Here is an 18,924-nt window from a genome sequence, read left to right as displayed (position 1 = left end):
AAAATGTTGTTCCTAGCCTAAAGGTGCAGTATGTTATAATTCTATTTTCCCCCGCCTTCCCATCTGTGATTGGCCTAAAGCCTGTAGAGGGCGGGACTTAATTGTGAATGACTGGGAATGTATCCAATGAAAATGTAGAGTCATGAATGTCGTCCGTAGATAACCAATAGAAGCTCACCATGCTTGGGCATGGGCTTGGCTTTCTGCCTGCATTAATACCGAAACGGCCCTTTTCCCCTATCGCCTAACGCTCAGGGTAGGGTGTGCATAGGCAGAACACAACCTAAGCTTAAAACTTTCTTTAGTGAAAGTACATACTTACACTTTTAGTTTTTTTAAATCTCCTCTCACTTGCTAATTTTAAGCTTGTGGAGTTTTTTTTCCCAACTCTTATTTTTCATCACATTCAAGGCAACGTAACTTCATCCAAGGTAAGTTAACCAATCTTCCTTTCTTTATCATATTCACAGACCATTTGTAAAACGTTAGGAAGGATTGGTGAATTATAACCTTTAAACACATCGTTATGTGGCTGCATGTGTCTTAAATTACACTAAACCCTGGGAAATTGTGTTAGCCTTAGCTGTTGTAGTTTAGCTAACAGTTAACGTCACGTCGTTTACGTCAGATTAGTGCGTCATGTCCCATTTCACCGTCATGAAGCATACGGTTAAATATATATAATACTCGCGGTGCTGTGTTTTATAACTTAGGCCACAGTTTTACCGTTAAAACTGTGTTATCTCACTTCGGCTTTTTATTATCATAAGGGTCTGTTAGCTCTCCATTGGTGTGTATGGCAAGGACATGTCCCGACATGTCCTGAAAGGATCCTGCCCAGTCATACGCATGGCCTATGATATAAATCCTTATCTGTCCCCAAATGATCAACATGTTCCCAAAACAGAGACGGAGTCAATTATATATTTAAGAAAGCGTGTATTAATCTTAATATGACATTAGAAAAGTTATATTGCTACTTCTAAGAAACTATTTGACATTTAGTAAGTCCACCATTCACCGCCCCTTGCCCAGTCCAGTTGAGTCCAGTTTTATGACAGCTGTTTGGGGAAGGCTTGTTACTTGATAACTTACAAATATGGAAACACTCAAGTCTCAGTTAACGTTACTCCTGACCAATGGATATCCCTAATGCATATCTGTTCTTATTAGTAAACTACATTCATTTCACTGTGCTGACACATATCCTTATTGCAGTACAGCTGTTTTAAAAATAATTAAAACCATTAAATTGTATTTATATTTGTTACCATATTATTTCCCAGGTTTGGGATATGGTAATTTGGATAGTTGTGTAGAAATAATGTATTGATGTCATTAAAGGAAAGATATTGTCTGAGTTTTGGTTATCTTAATATTGTCTTTTTCTGGTCTTAGTTCTCAGATGCAAATGCGTAAGTTATTTGAATGTTATAGCAGAGTAAAACAGTTCATGTCTTCCTGCTTGACTATTCAAACTCCTTTTATGTAAATGTACCATATGGTTTTAGAGTATGGCATATTTTTATGTAGCCATTAGGGGTGTAACGGTTCACAAACATTTCGGTTCGGTACGTACCTCGGTTTTTTGGTCACGGTTCGGTTCGGTACGTTTTCGGTACAGCAGAATTTTTTTTCACAGAACAAAACATATATATATATATTTTTTGTATTATTATTAAACTGTGAATAATGTATTCACTCAAATAAATACAAAATATAATAAAATAAACATTAAGGTGCAGCATTTCGATGAACTGAAATAATCTGTATTTGAACTTTACTGTAGGCTACTAGTACTCACAAAACATAAACTATTAGTTTTGGGTTTTTAATTATTATTAAACTGTGAATATTCACTTAAATAAATACAAAATATAATAAAATAAACATTAAGGTGCAGCTTTTCGATGAACTGAAATAATCTGTATTTGAACTGTACTGTACTAGTACCTAAGCAGCCAGTTTGACATTATGACTTTCTTGTCATTGTATTTTCATGTTTTTTTAAAGAAAAATGAACTTGTCCACATTGCTTGCCGAAAGGGCAGATCTGCTGGCACTAACAATGTCTCCTGCTGTGGAGAACACCCTCTCGCTAGGGACAGAGGTAGCAGATACAGCCAGGTAGCGCTTTGCTAACATGGCAACATAAGGATATTTGGCGTTTGTAATAGCTTTGGCTCGGTCTGATCTTTTTGCGAGTGGTGGAGGCTTAAATGCTAGTGGGAGTTGGGTTTGCACTTCAGTCTTTTTTCTTTTGGTACCGGTGATATTCACGTTCGGGTGATGCCTTTTCAAGAGTGTGCAAGTTTGATGTATTGCCAGCCGCGTAACCAATTTTAGTTGAACAATGCCGACAAACAGCTTTGGTTCGGTCCACCTGTCTTTGTCCTTCATCCTTGTACGTAACTGCGAAACCAAAATGTTCCCAAACCGGAGACTTCAATGATGCTGGAGGATTTTCGAGCTCAACTTTATCTGCGTTCGCCATTCATTTTCGACAGTTCCTCAAATTACTGACTATATTTGAACGCATCCCTCTGACCAGCTCTCATAGTATGCCTCTCATCCAATGAAATGACTTGCTCGCTCTATGACGCGTTGAACCCAATGTGACCAAATTACTCTGAATGCTGCGACGCAGCACCTGAGATTACTTCCAAAAAGTTGTTCACGTTCTCAATTGTTTACGTTTAACGTTATATTCGTTCGGTACACTTCGGTACACACCTGTACCGAACCGAAGGGCCCGTACCGAATAATTTCGGTACGGGTACGTGTACCGTTACACCCCTAGTAGCCATACACAATACTGTCATATAATCAAGCACTTAGACTTGAAATTACAAATATTGCTTATTGGTTAGATTTAGTCGGTATTAATTGGCTCGATTTATCTATATGCACAGATGCTCGACACCGTGACAGCACCCGCAGCACTGCCCTTTGCCGTTCAGCTGAAGGCCCTGATGGACCTGGAGGGCCGATACCAACCAAAGCTGAGCGGCTTGCGGCTCATCGAGAGTTCCCAGGACAACGGCCTCAGGATGACCACCCGACTGAGGGAGCTGGAGGTCAAGGACTTGCTTTCTCTGACCAGGTTCTTTGGTTTCAGCTCAGAGACCTTCTCACTGGCCATCAGCTTGCTGGATCGATTTCTATCTGTAATGAAGGTTTGTAAATCTATTATAACCTGTAAAAATCATCAGGTCAGCTATCTATCTAGAAACAATAAAATATTTTCCCTGTCCTCTGCAGATTCAACCTAAGCACCTGTCCTGCGTGGGCCTGTGTTGCGTCTACATCGCCATTAAGTCCACAGAAGAGGAGAAGAACGTGCCTCTAGCCAACGAACTGATCCGCATCAGTCAGAGACGCTTTACAGTGTCTGACATGATGAGGATGGAGAAGATCATCATGGAGAAGCTCTACTGGAAGGTGAAGGCCCCCACAGCCCTCCGCTTTCTGCGCCTCTTTCACAACAACATCCAGGAGCAGCTCGACGCTGAGAGGTAAGGACAGACGGTCACATCAACCTGCAGGGCTCAGCCATGACTCAACAGGATTATATTTACGCTACTAAAATCTGTCTTCTCATATTTGGCTTCAAAGAGAATACTGACCAAAAGGTTTTTTTAAAGCCAAGAGGCACAGTCCCATGTAGAATAATGTAGATTTGTACATGTTTTTAGATGAAAATATGTTAAAAACATTAGCATTGTCATTATTTTGTTGTACTAAAGAAAAGTGTTCATATTAGTCTCTAAATTGACATTTGAAGGTTGATGTATATCACATTGTTTACTGTGTGTTAGTCAGCGTCTTTAAACTGAACCCATTTTCTTTTCACAGCAAGAAGATACTGAGCCTTGATCGACTGGAGGCTCAGCTAAAAGCCTGTCACTGCTCATTTGTCTTCTCCAAAATGAAGGTAGGCCAAAATAACCGCCTGATAGCATTTAAAAGGTGGCCCCTTTTTTAAGTTGGAAATGTATTGTTGGAAGTTTTTCAAGTTTATTGTTCAATTATTTAGATGTATGTCAAAGCAGCACTTTGCTTACTATTTGATTAATCATTAAAATATTTCATATGGTGGTAGACCAGGTACAAAGTAGTACCTCTGTTTGAGCATATTCTTTATTCTAAATGTTATCTCTTAATTTAGATGCCAGTGTTCTTAAACAAACATATTGACTGTTTGCAGCTTTTTGTGTGATTTAAGAATTTCTTCTCTGTATCTCTTCAGCCATCTATGCTCGCTATGGCTCTCCTGTGTTATGAGTCCCAGGAGCAACACGACCCTGAGTACAGTGACAAAATAGCTGAGGCCCTGACAAGTCTGCAGCAGCAACTGAATGCAAGTACCAACTTCTACAATCTGTATTATCTGATCTGCAACAAAAACTCAGAAGTACTGTTTTTAGCAGTTTTGCTGTAGCTTTGTTTGGTTAAAAAGGATTTGTTGAAATTGGTTAACATTACTCTGTAACAAAAACTAAGGTGCACAATTAAAAATGTTCCCCTGCCCATTCTTGTTTTTGTTACAGATCAGGGACGGGGACTTGGTTTGCGTGCGAGTGCTGGTTGGAAAATGCCTGGCTGAATATGCCAACACCAGGTGCTCCAGGCCTAACGGCCAGAGGCTTCGCTGGACTATTTCGGGAAGAACTGCACGTCAGCTGAAGCCCAGCTACTACAAGATCACCCACCTTCCCACTATTCCTGAGTCAGCTTGTTAAACCTGCGGGCACGAATGGGTGACCTTACATGTGGGGGGGTAATTACAACCCCCCCCCCCAAATAAGGTCACCCACGTACAGCCACTATTATTTTCCTTACAGATTTTCATCTATGATGATGAATTTCTTTAGGGAAAAGCTACAAATATAACTTTTAGCTTTTGTTTGTCCTTTTACATTGAAAAAGCACACTGTATTTTATCTGCCCCAACGACAATGAGTAATGATTTGTCAGAAAGGTTCTGCCATCCTGCTAAGTTTTACTTTCATGGTTGAGTTGCTTGCACAAGTGTACAGTATGTTCTTGATAAAATCTGTACCAGGTTGTTTTGCTATTTCCTGGAACGGGTTGCTGGTTTTAAGCAAAAATAAGTATAGAACCACCTAGGTCCTCAGTCCACCATGTGGAAGAGGAGGGAGAAGGATTTTGTGAACAGCAAAAATGGAACCAAGTTATCGGGCCCAAAATCCTTAACTCCTACCCTAGGTTGATAAACTGTCCTGATTGCACACTCCTACCCAAGGTGATGATTTTTTGTTTTTATTTTTGATACGGCGAGGGAGCTCTGGTTAAGTCCAGTGAAGTGAGGCTATTGACAATATGACCGTCATGTATGGCTGACCATACTCTTTGAGCTGAGATGCCCATGGTAACAGATGCGTTGTTTCACCAATTCTTAATTAGTGTTCACAGAGTCAAGTACCACCTTAATTGATCTCAGTTGTCAATTATGCAGAGAACACTGAAAAAAAAGTTTGCAGTGGAAATGTGGGTTGGAATTTGTATTGCATTTTCTTTGCCAGTTTCCCTGTCGAGTAGAAGTTTCTTTTAGTGACAAAAATAAAATGTGTTCTCAAATTCAAAATGGCTAATTGAATACACCGTCTTGTTAACCTTAAAGTTGTACCTTTCAATAAAGTTTTTATTGAAAAGCTAATGCTTGTCCATTGTTGTCTCATTATTAAAAACACATCACAGGTTTAATACAACCAAATAGAACAAGTTTTCATTAACCATAGTTCAGCCTGCATGAGCCTTGGAACTGGCCAAATCAGGTCTCAACAAGTCCGTTGCAGTGAAAACTCTGTCCAACAATTCAGTCTTTTATCCCACCCACTGTTTGTGAAATCCTTTTCATTACCATCACAGCAATGTCATTCTTCCAATGTTCCTCAGCATGCCATGGCTGTTCTCGGTAGTGTTCATTAGGCAGCGGTGACATCTGCAGCTTGTCACAGTTTTTTTTCATGATCACTTCTGTAAACTGGAAAAGTCTGGACCCCCGCCAGCGAAATTCCCAGATATCTCTGCACCGCTGAAGTCAAATCCAGGATTCTAGCAAATTATAAGCAGGATTGCCACATATCAACATTCAATTTAAACGCATATCTGTTTTTCTCCACCTGTGAATATTTGTGAAAGAGTAAATGGACAAAAACAAATCTCCCTCATCTAAAACAATCCACACCAGTTAAAGCTTTGATAGGTAACATTGTATAAGTGAAACACAGTAAACTAGACTTTCAAAAATGATCATGAACACTGTTGCCAACTATTTTACAAAGAAAGCCAGGTGTAGAGGGAGACAGCTGTGCATCTGATAACTTGCAAATTGATCGTTGGCACTTAATTAAACTAACCTCCCGCTGGAACCTCTCCAGTGTGAGCTTCCTCTGCATCTGGTCCTGGACCCAGGCGTTAGCACAGTACTCCCCCTCCAGCAGGGAGACCCAGCAGTTCCCGGCCTCTCTGTTAGTCTTCATCAGAATGATCCGAATGAGACACTTGTCCTCTGAGCAGACAAGGAAGGTAAAATAGAGTGAGATTAGGTTGGCTTTGTTAAGTGTATGTTAATGAGTATGTTACATAAAGTCATCCAACCTACCAAGTGTCCATGTAGCCTCGTCAGACATGGTTGTATCAAACAACTTTCCCTAATAGAAAAGGAAAATATGATGAAAGATTGTGAAAATTGATTGGTTAACTACTCACAAATGTCCTGCCGCTTAGCCTATCACGTACAGTGTTGGAGCGCCAGCCAATAGAAGCTTGAGTGTTACATATTGATGTCACTTTCTGCTAGCCTGCAGCTACTCCAAAACGCAGCTGCACGTCTCCTGACTGGCCACAAAAAGCGTGACCACATCACCCCAATTCTGGCCTCACTACACTGGCTTCCAGTCCGGTTCAGAATTGATTTTAAAATCCTTTTATTTGTATTTAAAGCACTAAATGGGTTGGCTCCGGCCTATATAGCTGAACTCCTCCAGCGCTACACCCCAGCCAGAGCTTTAAGATCTGCTGACCAGCTGCTGCTGGTAGTGCCTAAGACCAGGCTCAAAACCTGAGGGCACCGAGCCTTCGCAGCAGCTGGCCCCAGGCTCTGGAACACTCTTCCCCTCCATGTGAGGTCGGCCCAGACCCTAGGGGCTTTTAAATCCACACTGAAGACACACTACTTCTCTCTCTGGCCTTCTAGTTAGAGTGGGGTTACGACTCCTGACTGTTCCATGTGTTGTTTTTATCTGTTGTGATTTATTGTGATGTAATGTGTTTTTATGTGTTTAAATTACATGTACAGCACTTTGGCTCGACCAAAATCGTTTTTAAATGTGCTCTACAAATAAAACTTGATTTGATTTCCAATGGAGGCTTTTCAGGCGAATAGAACAAGTGAAATGAGGATAACAGTGTCGGTAGCTTACAGGTTGCAAACAGGCTCTGCAGTGCCTGATCAAACACTAAAGGCCAATTTCTGCAAGGGTCTCTGCTTTTTCAATTGAAAGGTGCATTAGGCGCTTTCACACTGCGGTACTTTTCCCACAAAGGTTCATGTGAACTTAGTTCATGTGAACTCTTTAGTTCGCATGAACTAAATACAGATCGCGTTCACACTGGAAAAAGTCCCTGGGGGTGGATTAGGCAAATGAAGCCGCTGACGTCACTTCTTCTTCTGCTTTGGGTTTACTGGCAGGCCGCAAACCACTTCACGGCGTATACTGCCGCCCAAAGTCCCCGGCCGGAAGTCCCCGGAGTTAGGGACTGGCTTCAGTAGAAGCTGCTGGGACTCCCAGCAGCTTCTACTGAAGCCTTCCGAGTAAATCGCCAGAACCTCCTCATCTCCACCGCTCCCATGTTTTATTTTGTGTTGCCATAAGTTAGTCTCTCTGCGTTTCTGCGCTGGGCTAATGCTAATAATGCTAATGCGAGGATAATAAAATGGCGGCTTCACAAAAGTTTTTGGGAGTTTTGCAATCCGCCCAGCCAATCAGAAATGTAGCTCTTTTCTCACAAAAGAGCCGTTCGAACGTCCCTGCTCTCTAGCAGGGACTTTCGAGGGGGTAAAAAGGTTCACATGAACTAATTTTAGTACCGGCTCTTTTTGGTGTGAACGCGATAAAAGAGTTCACATGAACCTTTGTGGGAAAAGTACCGCAGTGTGAAAGCGCCTATTGAAGATAAGTCTGGATTTGGCCATTGGCACTTTTTTCAACTTTAGGGATCAAGACGTGTCTACTGCGCATGCTCCATTTGCTCCACACTCAAATCCAGTCCAGCTGGTGGCGTGTGCACCTCTAGCAGTTTTGCTTACACAAGTTAACACAAGTAATGGTTGTTTTGCAAATAGTTTTTTGGTGAGAAGATGGTTGAAAAATAAGTCATTCAAACGGCAGTTTAATGGCGGTCTCTAAATAAGACCATGTGGTTAAAAAGTGAGGGCTCAGATATGTGAGCTAAGCGACAATGAAATTAAGTGAAAATACCTTGGTAATACTCAACCTTAAACTACATTTACTGCGGTAAGATAACATTAATGAGTCCAACATCTTCTCCATTTACCATTCTTCCTCTTAGAAGTAGATTGATTGGGAACTTACCTTGAAAACTTCCTCCCCTTTGACATGCAGCTCGATGTCTCGGGATCCTAAATTACACTTGACCTCTTTCCCAGACGTCCCATGAGGCACATTGACTTCGATGAAAACCTCTTCCATGGTCTGGTACCAGGAGCCCCATGGAGTTTTGCAGGGGACAACACCGCTCCTCTCCTCGAAGTGCGCCGACATGCTGCAGCTTCAGCCCGGCTGACAGGGCGGCTACCCTCCGCTGACTAACTTACTCAGGTGTGCTATGTAAGAGTTTGCTACACAGATACTCTCTATCACGCTATACTTGACGACTGCTTCACAGGACTGTTGTGAAAAACATCTCAGTTAAAGTAGGTTTTTAGTATTTATGTAGGCATGTTCACACACTGGAAACTTCTTCTTCTCTCAGTAAGGAGTTCCGGTTGTGAAAAAACATTTTAGTGCCATCTGCTGTGTGATCACATCAACTACAACACATGTATTTTTAGAAACATGTTAGTGCTGTTGTATACACATTACACATATTTTAAAATGGATGAGTTGCATTGAATTTAGTTCTCTATTTTAGTTTTAATTATTTTGTATTAATCTTTAAATAAAACCAATACAAGTCACTGTTTGTCTAAAAAAGGAGTGGATTTACTAATCTTTTAATTAGATTACTGTTCCAGACTTAGTATCTCCGGTGTCCTTATGTATACCTACCAGTCACTTTAACAACACCGACAAGGTCTCTAGCTTGTTTGTTATTTTACTCCCTTCCCATGCGATTTTATTTAGTATGAGTGGCTCCTAAGGTTGACTGCACATTTGGTTAAAAATGCTGCCCAGGATGGCCTTCCTGACAGTTACTTTGGTTACTTTTATCTGCTGGATAAGGTAAGTCTTCCCTCTCAGCTTGGACGTAGATCAGAGTACAATGTGCCTGTAGGTGTAACCATGTTTTTCCTCTGCAGTCTTGGAACTGTACATGGAACTGGGAAGGTCTTCTCTGACAACATCACTCTCATTTTGGATCGACTTTTGGATGGTTATGACAACAGACTGCGACCTGGATCCGGGGGTAATTCAGACTTTACATCTTAGACTTGGGTCTAATTAAGCTTGAATATCTTTGTGCATCTTGTATTACTGTAGGCAATGTACAGTTGTTAATTACTGTTGCAGGTGGTGTTACGGAGGTGAAAACTGACTTCTTTGTCACCAGCTTTGGACCTGTTTCAGATGTTGACATGGTGAGATACTGCTGCTGTAAGGAGATGTATATTATGTGCTGCTGACTGTGGGAGATAACAGTGCTTGAGTGACTACTGAACTCCAGCCTTATGGCAATCTGCCATAAGACCATCTAATGAGCTTTAATCTGTTTGACCAGCCCTATAACTCCATTATTGATGGCCTCTAAATCAATATGACAACATGTCAGACAGAGGGAATGGCTGAATGGATTGATTAATGATTATCTGGGATGAGTGGCATCCATAATTTCCTCGTCATTTCTCCACACCTCCCACTACAAGTTGGCCCTATTTTATTATGCATACTGATGAACAGCAGGGGCAATTTCTTAGGTTAAAGCAAGAATTTTTGATATGATGGTTTGTCTTTAACATCCGCTGATGTTTTATGTTCATGCATCAGGATTACACCATGGACATGTTCTTCCGTCAGATGTGGGTTGATGAGCGGCTACAATTCGAGGGCCCAACTGAAATCCTGCGGCTGAACAACCGCATGTTGGACAAGATCTGGACGCCAGACACTTTTTTCAGAAACTCCAAGAAGGCCATTTCCCATAACACAACCACACCTAACAAACTCTTCCGCATCATGCAGAACGGGACTGTCCTCTACACCATGAGGTGATCCTACAATTAACACTAATTGTTTTGTTGATAAAATCTTATGTGAATAAGAGATTTATATTAAAAGAGAGGATCTGTCTGTGTGTTCTCTTAGACTGACAATCCATGCTGACTGTCCAATGAGTCTGCTGAACTTCCCCATGGACGGCCATTCTTGTCCTCTCCGGTTTGGAAGCTGTAAGTATAGATCTTCAACCAATGGTCAATAAATAAAAAGGATTTGCAACCTTTTGAGTGATTAATACATTTTTCTGGCAAAAACCTCCTGTGGTCAGTGCTTAAAATTGTTCCTGCTTTTCTATGTTTTATTTCATATTAAACTTAAAATCATTGTGGTCACAGAAAAAGTTACTTGAAAAACTGGGACGGACATTTCTTACTATTTTCTGACTTTTTTCAAACCGAAGGTTAAATTGAAAAATCTATAAGGTAATCAGGATTAATCAACATGCAAATGATAATTGTAAATTGCAACCCCATTTAAGTTAAACAGATGTGTTCATTAACAGAAGGAATAACAGAGAGATTCATTAATGTGTTTAACCTATGAGTTTATTGTAATTGGTTTTGCGTTTTAAGATGCCTATACGAGCAGTGAAATCTATTTCACTTGGAGGAAAGGACTAGCATCTGTTGATTGTCCCGCTGAGTCCATGAGTCTCCTGCAGTACGATCTCGTGGGGAAGACTTTGTCCAGTGAGATATTCAAAGCAAACACAGGTAATGCTCTCTGTCTGCTATCACATTTCTCTTCCTATGAGGAAACTGTTACTTGCACTTAGATGTTTAATTTAAAGAAGGGAAGAGGTCAGATCAGTTTATTTAAACTCTGCACGAGAGTCCATCGCTCCCCCACATTAGCCGATATAAAAGCAAAGACTTCCTTGAGCAGCCATCAGGTGTAAGATGCTTAAGTGGGCAGGCCTAAAGCGTATGGTGTGCCTTAAAACATAACTATGGGGTTTTAAAACTCAGGGAATGCACCGAGAGAGGAGAAAATGGAGTAGTGTGTGTGCCTGTGTGTGTGTGTGTGTTTGTGTGCAGGTGTGCATTTAATTTCACCAGAAGAGGAAGTGCTCCCCTGCTGTGAAACCAGCAGATTCCTGGAAGAGAGAGGAAAGGCTGAGGCATTCTCCAAAACCAAGAAACCTTATCCATTTAGAAAACAGAGCGAGAGGGAACCTCTGTATGTGTGCATGATGCAGCGTGTTTTTAGTCTGTGAATGTCAGCATGCATGTGTTTGGACAGAGCAGGGCAGTGTGTTACGCATAGTGACACTGCATGCTCTCCTCCCGCCCCCCTCCTCACTCGCCCCTTCCTCTTGACTTTATCCCATTTCCAAATGTCTGCTATGCTCCCCCCTCCTACCCTACTCCTTTTCGTCCTCCCTCTCCTTTCCTCCTGTCTCTCTCACATGATGTTTTACAAATAGTGGGCTATTCCACCTCTTACAGCAGCCAATATATCTATATGTTTCTCTCAGCAGCTGTTCTGTTTCAAGGGCAGTCAAGGGCAAACGTTCTGTGCTGCTACCCTGCTCTCTCCCTCAGGGTTTCTCTCTTCACACGTGCTGTTTATCTTTCAGGTCACTACTCTGTGCAGGTGGTCCATTTCAGACTCCAAAGGAAGCTGGGCTACTACCTCATACAGACATACATCCCTCTTATAATGGTTGTTGTGCTGTCCCAAGTCTCTTTTTGGATCAACAAAGAGTCTGTTCCTGCACGCACAGTTGCTGGTACACCACGATACCCAACAATTATTTATATTAATCATGGTTTATGTTTGAATACCTCTCCTCCATGAGTGTTTCATAAGTGATTGTGTTCCTCCAGGCATCACCACAGTGCTGACCATGACCACCTTGAGCATCAGTGCCCGACAGTCGCTTCCCAAAGTAGCCTATGCCACCGCCATGGACTGGTTCATTGCTGTGTGTTTTGCCTTTGTGGCGTCGGCTCTTATTGAGTTTGCAGCGGTAAACTACTTGGCCACGCTTCAGGCCAACCGTCTGAAGAAACAGAAACGTAGACAAGACAAGCTTGAAGTGTTGGCCACCGGTGAGGATGATGACGAATCCATTATGGTAAGAAGCTGACTTTAAGTTGCTGTCATCATAAAATGACATTGCTTACGATTCACATTAAATTATACATTATATGTGTTGACGTTTTAATTCAGATGTTACACATAATACAGTGTAACAAGGAAATGTGGCATATTTTGATTTTAAGCACCCTAAAACATGTTTTTCAATCTTAAGTATGTCTCCATTAGTAACATTAGAGGGAAGTTTAGCAATCAAAATCTCACCAAATATCCTTCCTCTGACTGTGTGGATGTGTTTGAATCATAGTTTATCTGACCCTTCTGCAACACGATGAATAAACACTCCCCCCATTAAGATTCAAATTCAGCAAAACTTTGATTGCGGCACGGAAGTATGTCACGTCATGTTTTTTCCAACAGAGCCCAGCACATATCATACCATTGAAAAAATAGCACAGACACAACAATATATAAATGTGTATGACGTGATATAACCAAAATTGTTGTTACTTTTTTATGTGTCACTGTAGGACACCATTTTTAACAATTGGACAATAATCAACAAAAAAGGTCTTCAGGGTCTTTGCGAGTAAGAACTTGTGTTGTGCGTGAGCCAATAGAAGCGTAGGTGTTACGTAGTGATCTCACTAAGTTAGGAAAATAAACAAAGGAGTCCAATGGAGGTGTTTCAGGCAGGAGGAAGTGTGTGTGTGTGTGTGTGTGTGTGTGTGTGTGTGTGTGTGTGTGTGTGTGTGTGTGTGTGTGTGTGTGTGTGTGTGTGTGTGTGTGTGTGTGTGAGAAACTTCTCTGGAGAACTTTAGCCTTTGCAGACCATTTACAATCACAAAAACCTACAACACACTACATGAAAGGGAAAACACAAAAAAGCATAAAAGGGCCTCTTTAATGCTAAGCTAACCAGCTTGGCCCTGGCAACACATTTAGCGCAGTAGACAGAGGCTTTTAAGCTTACGGTCTGCTTGCCAAGAAAGTAAATAAGGGTTTTTCCTTTAATTCTTATCGTTACAATTTACACATTTCTATTTGTGAGAATCTGATTGTCTGCAGTGATAGGAAGTTAGAAAACAATGATTCAGATGGGATTGTGGTTATGTACATATATAAACAGGGATCAATATATATCTTAACACCAAGATCTTCTCGCATAAGAAGCGATTATCTGACAGTAGATTTTGTCTCTTGTATGAAAGAAAGCTGCTCGGCAACATCAGCTTATGCTATTACTTGAAGAGGGACTGCGATATCACGTGGCATCAGAAATGCATTTACATAGCTAATAATGGTAAGTGGAGGTACAGAGTCTCCTCGTTTTTGCAGAGAGCTTGATGCAGCAATGTTGATAATGAACAGGAAGCCAGCAGCTCCAGACTCAGATGTAGAGAAATGAAAAAAAGCCACAGATACGAGGGTTTTTTTCTATGCATTTCCAAGTAGTTGCCCTGCTTCTTCCATTTTCCTCATTCAGGGCACACCACACATTAAATAGTAATACATGCTGTTGTAGAGCTCTCATCTCTAGCTATATGCTTTATGCTAATACAGTAAGCCACCACAGCATCCTCCTGGGATCTGTCTCACGTGTAGGGCTCATGGTTAGATGCTTTAAAAATAGCCTCAGTGTGAGAACAGAGAAAAACTCCAGCACTCCTCCCTGCATAATCTCCTAACCATCCTATGGGCATCCAGCTAACTACCTGCTGCTTTCTATAGGGATGTTGGCATGCCATTGAGAGAAAGCTCCTGTGGGAACCAACATATCTCCCAACCTTATACAAGACTCCAGTATGGTAAAATCACCATGTACTTGCTGGCTAGAAATTCCCAGTTTAAAAATGAATGTTACACTACCTACCCCGTTTCCTCTCACTGAACAGATAACCCACACTAACATCTCCTCACTTGCTGCTTTTCCTCCAAATCGCCCCCTACCTCCACCCCGACAGTGGGACGGCTGTCAGGAAGGCCTGAAGAGGAGAAACCACTCTGTGTGTCGCAGTGAGCCAGGAGATGGTCCGCCCGTGCCAATTTTCCTCCAGCAGGGCTCAGCTTTTCCTCCAATCCCGCAGCTGGCTGGCACAAGCCCCATCGACAAGTGGTCACGCATCCTCTTCCCCCTGGCCTTCGCCCTCTTCAACCTCGTCTACTGGTACAACTACCTGGGCAAAGACACCATGGAGGAGGCCAGGTACTCTAATATGTTGGTACATTTACATATGTCTTTGTTAAAAGGATATATTTGTCATCTTTACAAACCCACATCCAATGATATGTTCATCGTACTGACAAGAGGTTTATGTGTCAAACACGTACTGTCCTGGTGTCATTAATACTCACTCAAATGGGTTTTGATCTGAACCTGAAAAAATACACCCCAACAATGCCCTAGTTTTGTGCCATGGTGTTTGACATTGTATCTTTTATACTTTAGCTGTTGTTAGTAATGGAGATTACAGGAAGTTAGCCGAGACTGTTTTAAGTTGTGACCCCCTATAACACAAAGCAATATCTACCTGCAACCTCATATAACTGGTTTAATGTGATAAGTAAGACAGCCTATTATGGTCATTGTAGGTGAAAACAAATATATATATATTGAAATGGGGTATATAATGGGGGACAAACTAATTTCCAAGATTAAAGGTATACATTTTTAGGAGGAAACTGGGATGTTCTTTTAGGATAAACTTTGAAGTCATACATTTGCAAGACATTTTTTTTTTAAAGGGAAAAAGGAAGGCTCATAGCCAGTTTACTTTTAACCCTTTAAATCTGGTGTTAAAAAAAGTAATAGATTCAGAAAGCCTTTAATGTAAAATAGTAAAACAAAACATCAGAAACGATCCATGGTTTTCTTGTACAAATAGGGACAACGGACAAAGGATATCTCTGCATACTTACTTTGTATCTTACAGCCCTGTCTCATTCTGCTCTAATCATGATAGCTTTAGTGGAACAATAACTACCCACAGTTTTTGTCAAAAACTTTTATCTTCTGGCAGTAAAGACATCAATAATTTCTAATGCTGAAGCAGCCCCGGGAGTTGTAGGGGGAAAAAACGAAGGGAATGATGTTAGGTGGCGTTGTTGCTGCTTCGTTGCCAGCACTGTGGCTTTTATCATCATAGATTTACAATATAAAAAGGACTGGGCGCTGAGTTAATTTGAGAAGAAAAATATGCATCAAGCTCCCCTCTTTTATATAAGGTTGACCTGAGGGCTGGCAAAATTCCAGCCGTTTTAATGACAACACTGTTTCTCCATGGGGAGCAGGTCTCGCAGGCGAAGAAACCAGGTCCTACTTTGTACATTAAGTACATGAAAAAGCGACTATTCACTTTCCCGCTTATAAGTGAGCCACTAACACAAGATGTCCAAGAAAGAAGAGAGATACAGTGAAAAACACAGAGAACGGGAGAAATAGGGAGAGAGAGAGATCTGTTATGCAACACTGGGGAGTGCAAATCTACTCATCATGCTTCTCATGTTCCTGTCAGAGAATTGTTATGGTTGTTTTGTTTATAACGTTCTGCAGAATAATGAGAGACAAGATGGAGAGCATGAGACCAGCTGCATCACATCCATTCCCTTATCACATTTTCTCCACGTCCCTCTCTCAGTTATTTTGAAGAAAGGACAGGGAGCACAGTAACGGTTTTGGCTGTATAGCACACTGCAGATGGAGAGTGTCTGAATGTGGGAAGAGAAAGCTTTTTATATGCCACTCTCACTTTTTCTGCTCTGCTGTATTCTGGTCTTGCAGGGATGCCTGATCTCCAAAACAAAGAGTTCCTGGAAAAGGGCATGGGCTGCCAGAGAGACCTTCAGCATCCAGCCAGCCTCACCTCCCTCCCCTCTCTTTCTGTCTCTCTCTCTGTGAACAAGCTCTCATCTGACAGAGGAAATGAATCAGAAACTCATTTATTCTCCTGCCGCACATCTATTCATTTCACAGGCTGTGACCACTGCCCACTTGTGTTCTGATCAGTAGCTGAAGAGCTGCCCTTCACAGGGCCTCAATCACTTTAAAGCTTGCCACACGTACACACAACAACTTCTCGGGCCCCTGGACCGAGACAGACGCCACACGTACAGCGCACATGACACTCAGACACGCGCACAGAGCATGAAACACATCAAAAAGAAATGCATGATATAATCTATGATGGCTGTAACTGGTGGTGATGCAACAGTGAACCAATGATTTCAGAAGCCTGCCCTCTACAGAAGCACAGCTCCCACTACAACAAGATCAAAGGCAATTTAGAGGAGGCTCGCATCCCTTCCCGCGGCTTCAAAAATGTACTCAAACCTGAGAAAATGAATTGTAGAATTGTGTTTTCCATCCCACCTTTCTGCATGGTGCTCCCTCTGCATTTGCATCTGCGGGTCCTCTGAAAACATTGCAAGGAAGAGTAGGATATAATACCCGTGGGTGTGGATGACATTAATTTTCTATTTTTGTATGGACGCGGCATGATTGTGGAGCGCAGATGTTTGCATATAAAGTGTCTACCTGCAATGGAGGGATTTTTATTATCCTTTTAGCTACATATCCAATACCATAAAAGCTTAAGGAATAAACTTGATCTTAAGTTGACATTTTGACCACTCAAATCCTCCAGTAGATCCCATTGTTTGACCTTGTCAGAATGTAGACCAACTCATCTGCCATGTAATAAACATGGGAATAAAACCATCCTGAAAATAACACCACTGTTGTTCATTTCTTATGGCACAAATGTTCGATTCCTCATTACGCACAACCACTTGTCCCTTTAATATTTTTCTCTGCAATGGAAACTGCTCATCCACCATCATCAGTCTCCACTCTTTGATCTTGGGCTTGCTGCACGCATGCGCCTCTCATTGGCTCCTCTGCACTGTCTGGAGTAAGTTGGATGTGCGCTCTCCTCACTCGCATCCCGAAACCGCCTCAATACTGTTGCGATGGGGAGGATCAGGAAAAACCACTTTGGGATTTTGACTTTCTCTTTACTAGTGACTTTTGTCTGGACTCAAAGGTAATCTTATTTCCTTATTTTCTCGATCATCTGTCTCGCATGTCATGTAGCCTGTGTTAAAGCGTGCCTGGCGTGAGATATTAACAAGCTGTTTTGCATTACACCACCTTTTTTCTCCCACAGCTCCAAAGATCTCAAAGATCCGAGCAATATGCCTCTGGTAAAAGAAACAGTGGACAGACTGATGAAAGGATACGACATTCGGTTGAGGCCAGATTTCGGAGGTAACGTGCAAATTTGCAAAAGGAATGTCATGTTTTCACGCCCTCCTGACGTGCAATACATGTTTAATGAATCGCAAAATCTGCTTTAATTTACGTAATCACCCATTCACAGCCAATAGGCCTTTCCAATTAACGTTATGAGAAATTATGTGCATATTTCATTTGATGGGGAGATAAGACAAGCTTTTTTAACATGATCGATCCCGCTCATCAATGTTTGATAATCCTACTCGGCTAATTGAATATAAAATGTAACCGCATTTCATCTGCGTGTTAAACATGAACGTTTTTTCACCCAGCCTGGTGATGCTCCAGTCTCCTGTAGGTGGAGGGGAGCATAGAGGAACCTGATCGCGCGTCACGAATTTGTTAAATTTACATGATGGGAGATGTATTAATTTATCTTGTATTAAAGCTTTCTTTTCCTTCACAGGTGCGCCGGTCAAGGTGGGAATGAATATAGACATAGCCAGTATAGACATGGTCTCGGAAGTCAACATGGTAGGTGCATCTTCATGATTATTACACCGCTTAATGTTGCCAATTGAGCCCGGCACGGCTGGAATAGCCCTTAAGTGGGTTGCTTATCACGGGTCAGTGTGTGTGTGATTGTGAAGCCAGGATAATGTGAGGCAGATTGTGAATGCATTTTTTTTTTCTCGGGTGCAAAAAAAATTGTGAAGGCTTCCGCTCTTAAACACATCATGGCCATCCTTCTCTCTCAGTCTCCGCATTTGCAGCTCTGGTGTGTTGCTGCATTTGAATTCAAAACACACACTCACTGGCGCACTCGGACGCACAGCCCCGGCTGCGCGCGCGGAGAGCTGCATGTATGTATCAGTGTGTGTGATAGTGTGATTGTGTGTGCTCCTGACTGCTTCACGTTGTCAAGCTTCGGTGGTGTAATTTTGTTGACACGTCCCCCCCCCTCCACCCCTTTCTTATCCATCCTCTCTCATCTCAAGCAGTTACCTACAAAATAAATCAAAACACCCTTTCTTCTCAAAAATTGGCATCATCTGGTGTTTTTAAGGTGCAAAAAAAATGCAGCTCTGGTGTGTTGCTGCATTTGAATTCGATTGGCCAATCACATCATCAGCATCTACGTAAATGATTTCCCCCCTTACTTGT

The 18,924-nt window shown here is 41.8% G+C and overlaps 4 protein-coding genes across 6 annotated transcripts in view; 3 read left to right on the top strand and 1 right to left on the bottom strand.

Moving 5' to 3' along the window:
* Positions 1–133: 133 nt before the first annotated feature.
* On the top strand, positions 134–5,680 carry ccng1 (cyclin G1). Its single transcript, XM_034231092.1, has 6 exons — positions 134–431; positions 2,913–3,176; positions 3,262–3,515; positions 3,856–3,934; positions 4,250–4,360; positions 4,551–5,680. The coding sequence occupies exons 2-6, from the start codon at positions 2,913–2,915 to the stop codon at positions 4,740–4,742; spliced, it is 900 nt and encodes a 299-aa protein (XP_034086983.1). The 5' UTR covers positions 134–431; the 3' UTR covers positions 4,743–5,680.
* nudcd2 (NudC domain containing 2) lies at positions 5,633–9,022 on the bottom strand. Its single transcript, XM_034231093.1, has 4 exons — positions 8,622–9,022; positions 6,629–6,677; positions 6,384–6,535; positions 5,633–6,078 (listed from the first exon to the last, which is right to left on the bottom strand). Exons 1-4 carry the CDS (start codon positions 8,808–8,810, stop codon positions 5,995–5,997), a joined length of 474 nt encoding a protein of 157 aa, XP_034086984.1. The 5' UTR covers positions 8,811–9,022; the 3' UTR covers positions 5,633–5,994.
* Positions 9,023–9,368: 346 nt separating this feature from the next.
* On the top strand, positions 9,369–17,256 carry gabra6a (gamma-aminobutyric acid type A receptor subunit alpha6a). Of its 2 annotated transcripts, none has more exons than XM_034231090.1 (10): positions 9,369–9,491; positions 9,569–9,675; positions 9,780–9,847; positions 10,254–10,474; positions 10,572–10,654; positions 11,057–11,197; positions 12,064–12,216; positions 12,314–12,564; positions 14,492–14,733; positions 16,309–17,256. In XM_034231090.1, exons 1-10 carry the CDS (start codon positions 9,433–9,435, stop codon positions 16,316–16,318), a joined length of 1,335 nt encoding a protein of 444 aa, XP_034086981.1. In that variant the 5' UTR covers positions 9,369–9,432; the 3' UTR covers positions 16,319–17,256. The 2 variants fall into 2 exon arrangements, with proteins under 2 accessions (XP_034086981.1, XP_034086982.1); XM_034231091.1 differs by having other exon boundaries at positions 9,370–9,491; positions 9,820–9,847.
* A 113-nt stretch (positions 17,257–17,369) lies between these two features.
* gabrb2a (gamma-aminobutyric acid type A receptor subunit beta2a) overlaps positions 17,370–18,924 on the top strand; it is a 40,529-nt gene continuing 38,974 nt past the window's right edge. Inside the window, exons 1-3 of one of the 2 annotated variants that reach the window (XM_034231081.1) lie at positions 17,370–17,569; positions 17,693–17,793; positions 18,227–18,294. In XM_034231081.1, the coding sequence (XP_034086972.1) occupies positions 17,496–17,569; positions 17,693–17,793; positions 18,227–18,294 (243 nt within the window). In that variant the 5' untranslated portion in view covers positions 17,370–17,495. The remainder of the gene's footprint in view (positions 17,570–17,692; positions 17,794–18,226; positions 18,295–18,924) is intronic. The other variant, XM_034231080.1, reaches the window with a different exon arrangement.

Source organism: Gymnodraco acuticeps, unplaced genomic scaffold, assembly GCF_902827175.1.
Source record: "Gymnodraco acuticeps unplaced genomic scaffold, fGymAcu1.1, whole genome shotgun sequence".
NCBI classification, from domain to species: domain Eukaryota; kingdom Metazoa; phylum Chordata; class Actinopteri; order Perciformes; family Bathydraconidae; genus Gymnodraco; species Gymnodraco acuticeps.
The sequence above is the reverse complement of the archived record's forward strand: the minus strand, read 5'-3'. Positions and strand labels throughout refer to the sequence as shown.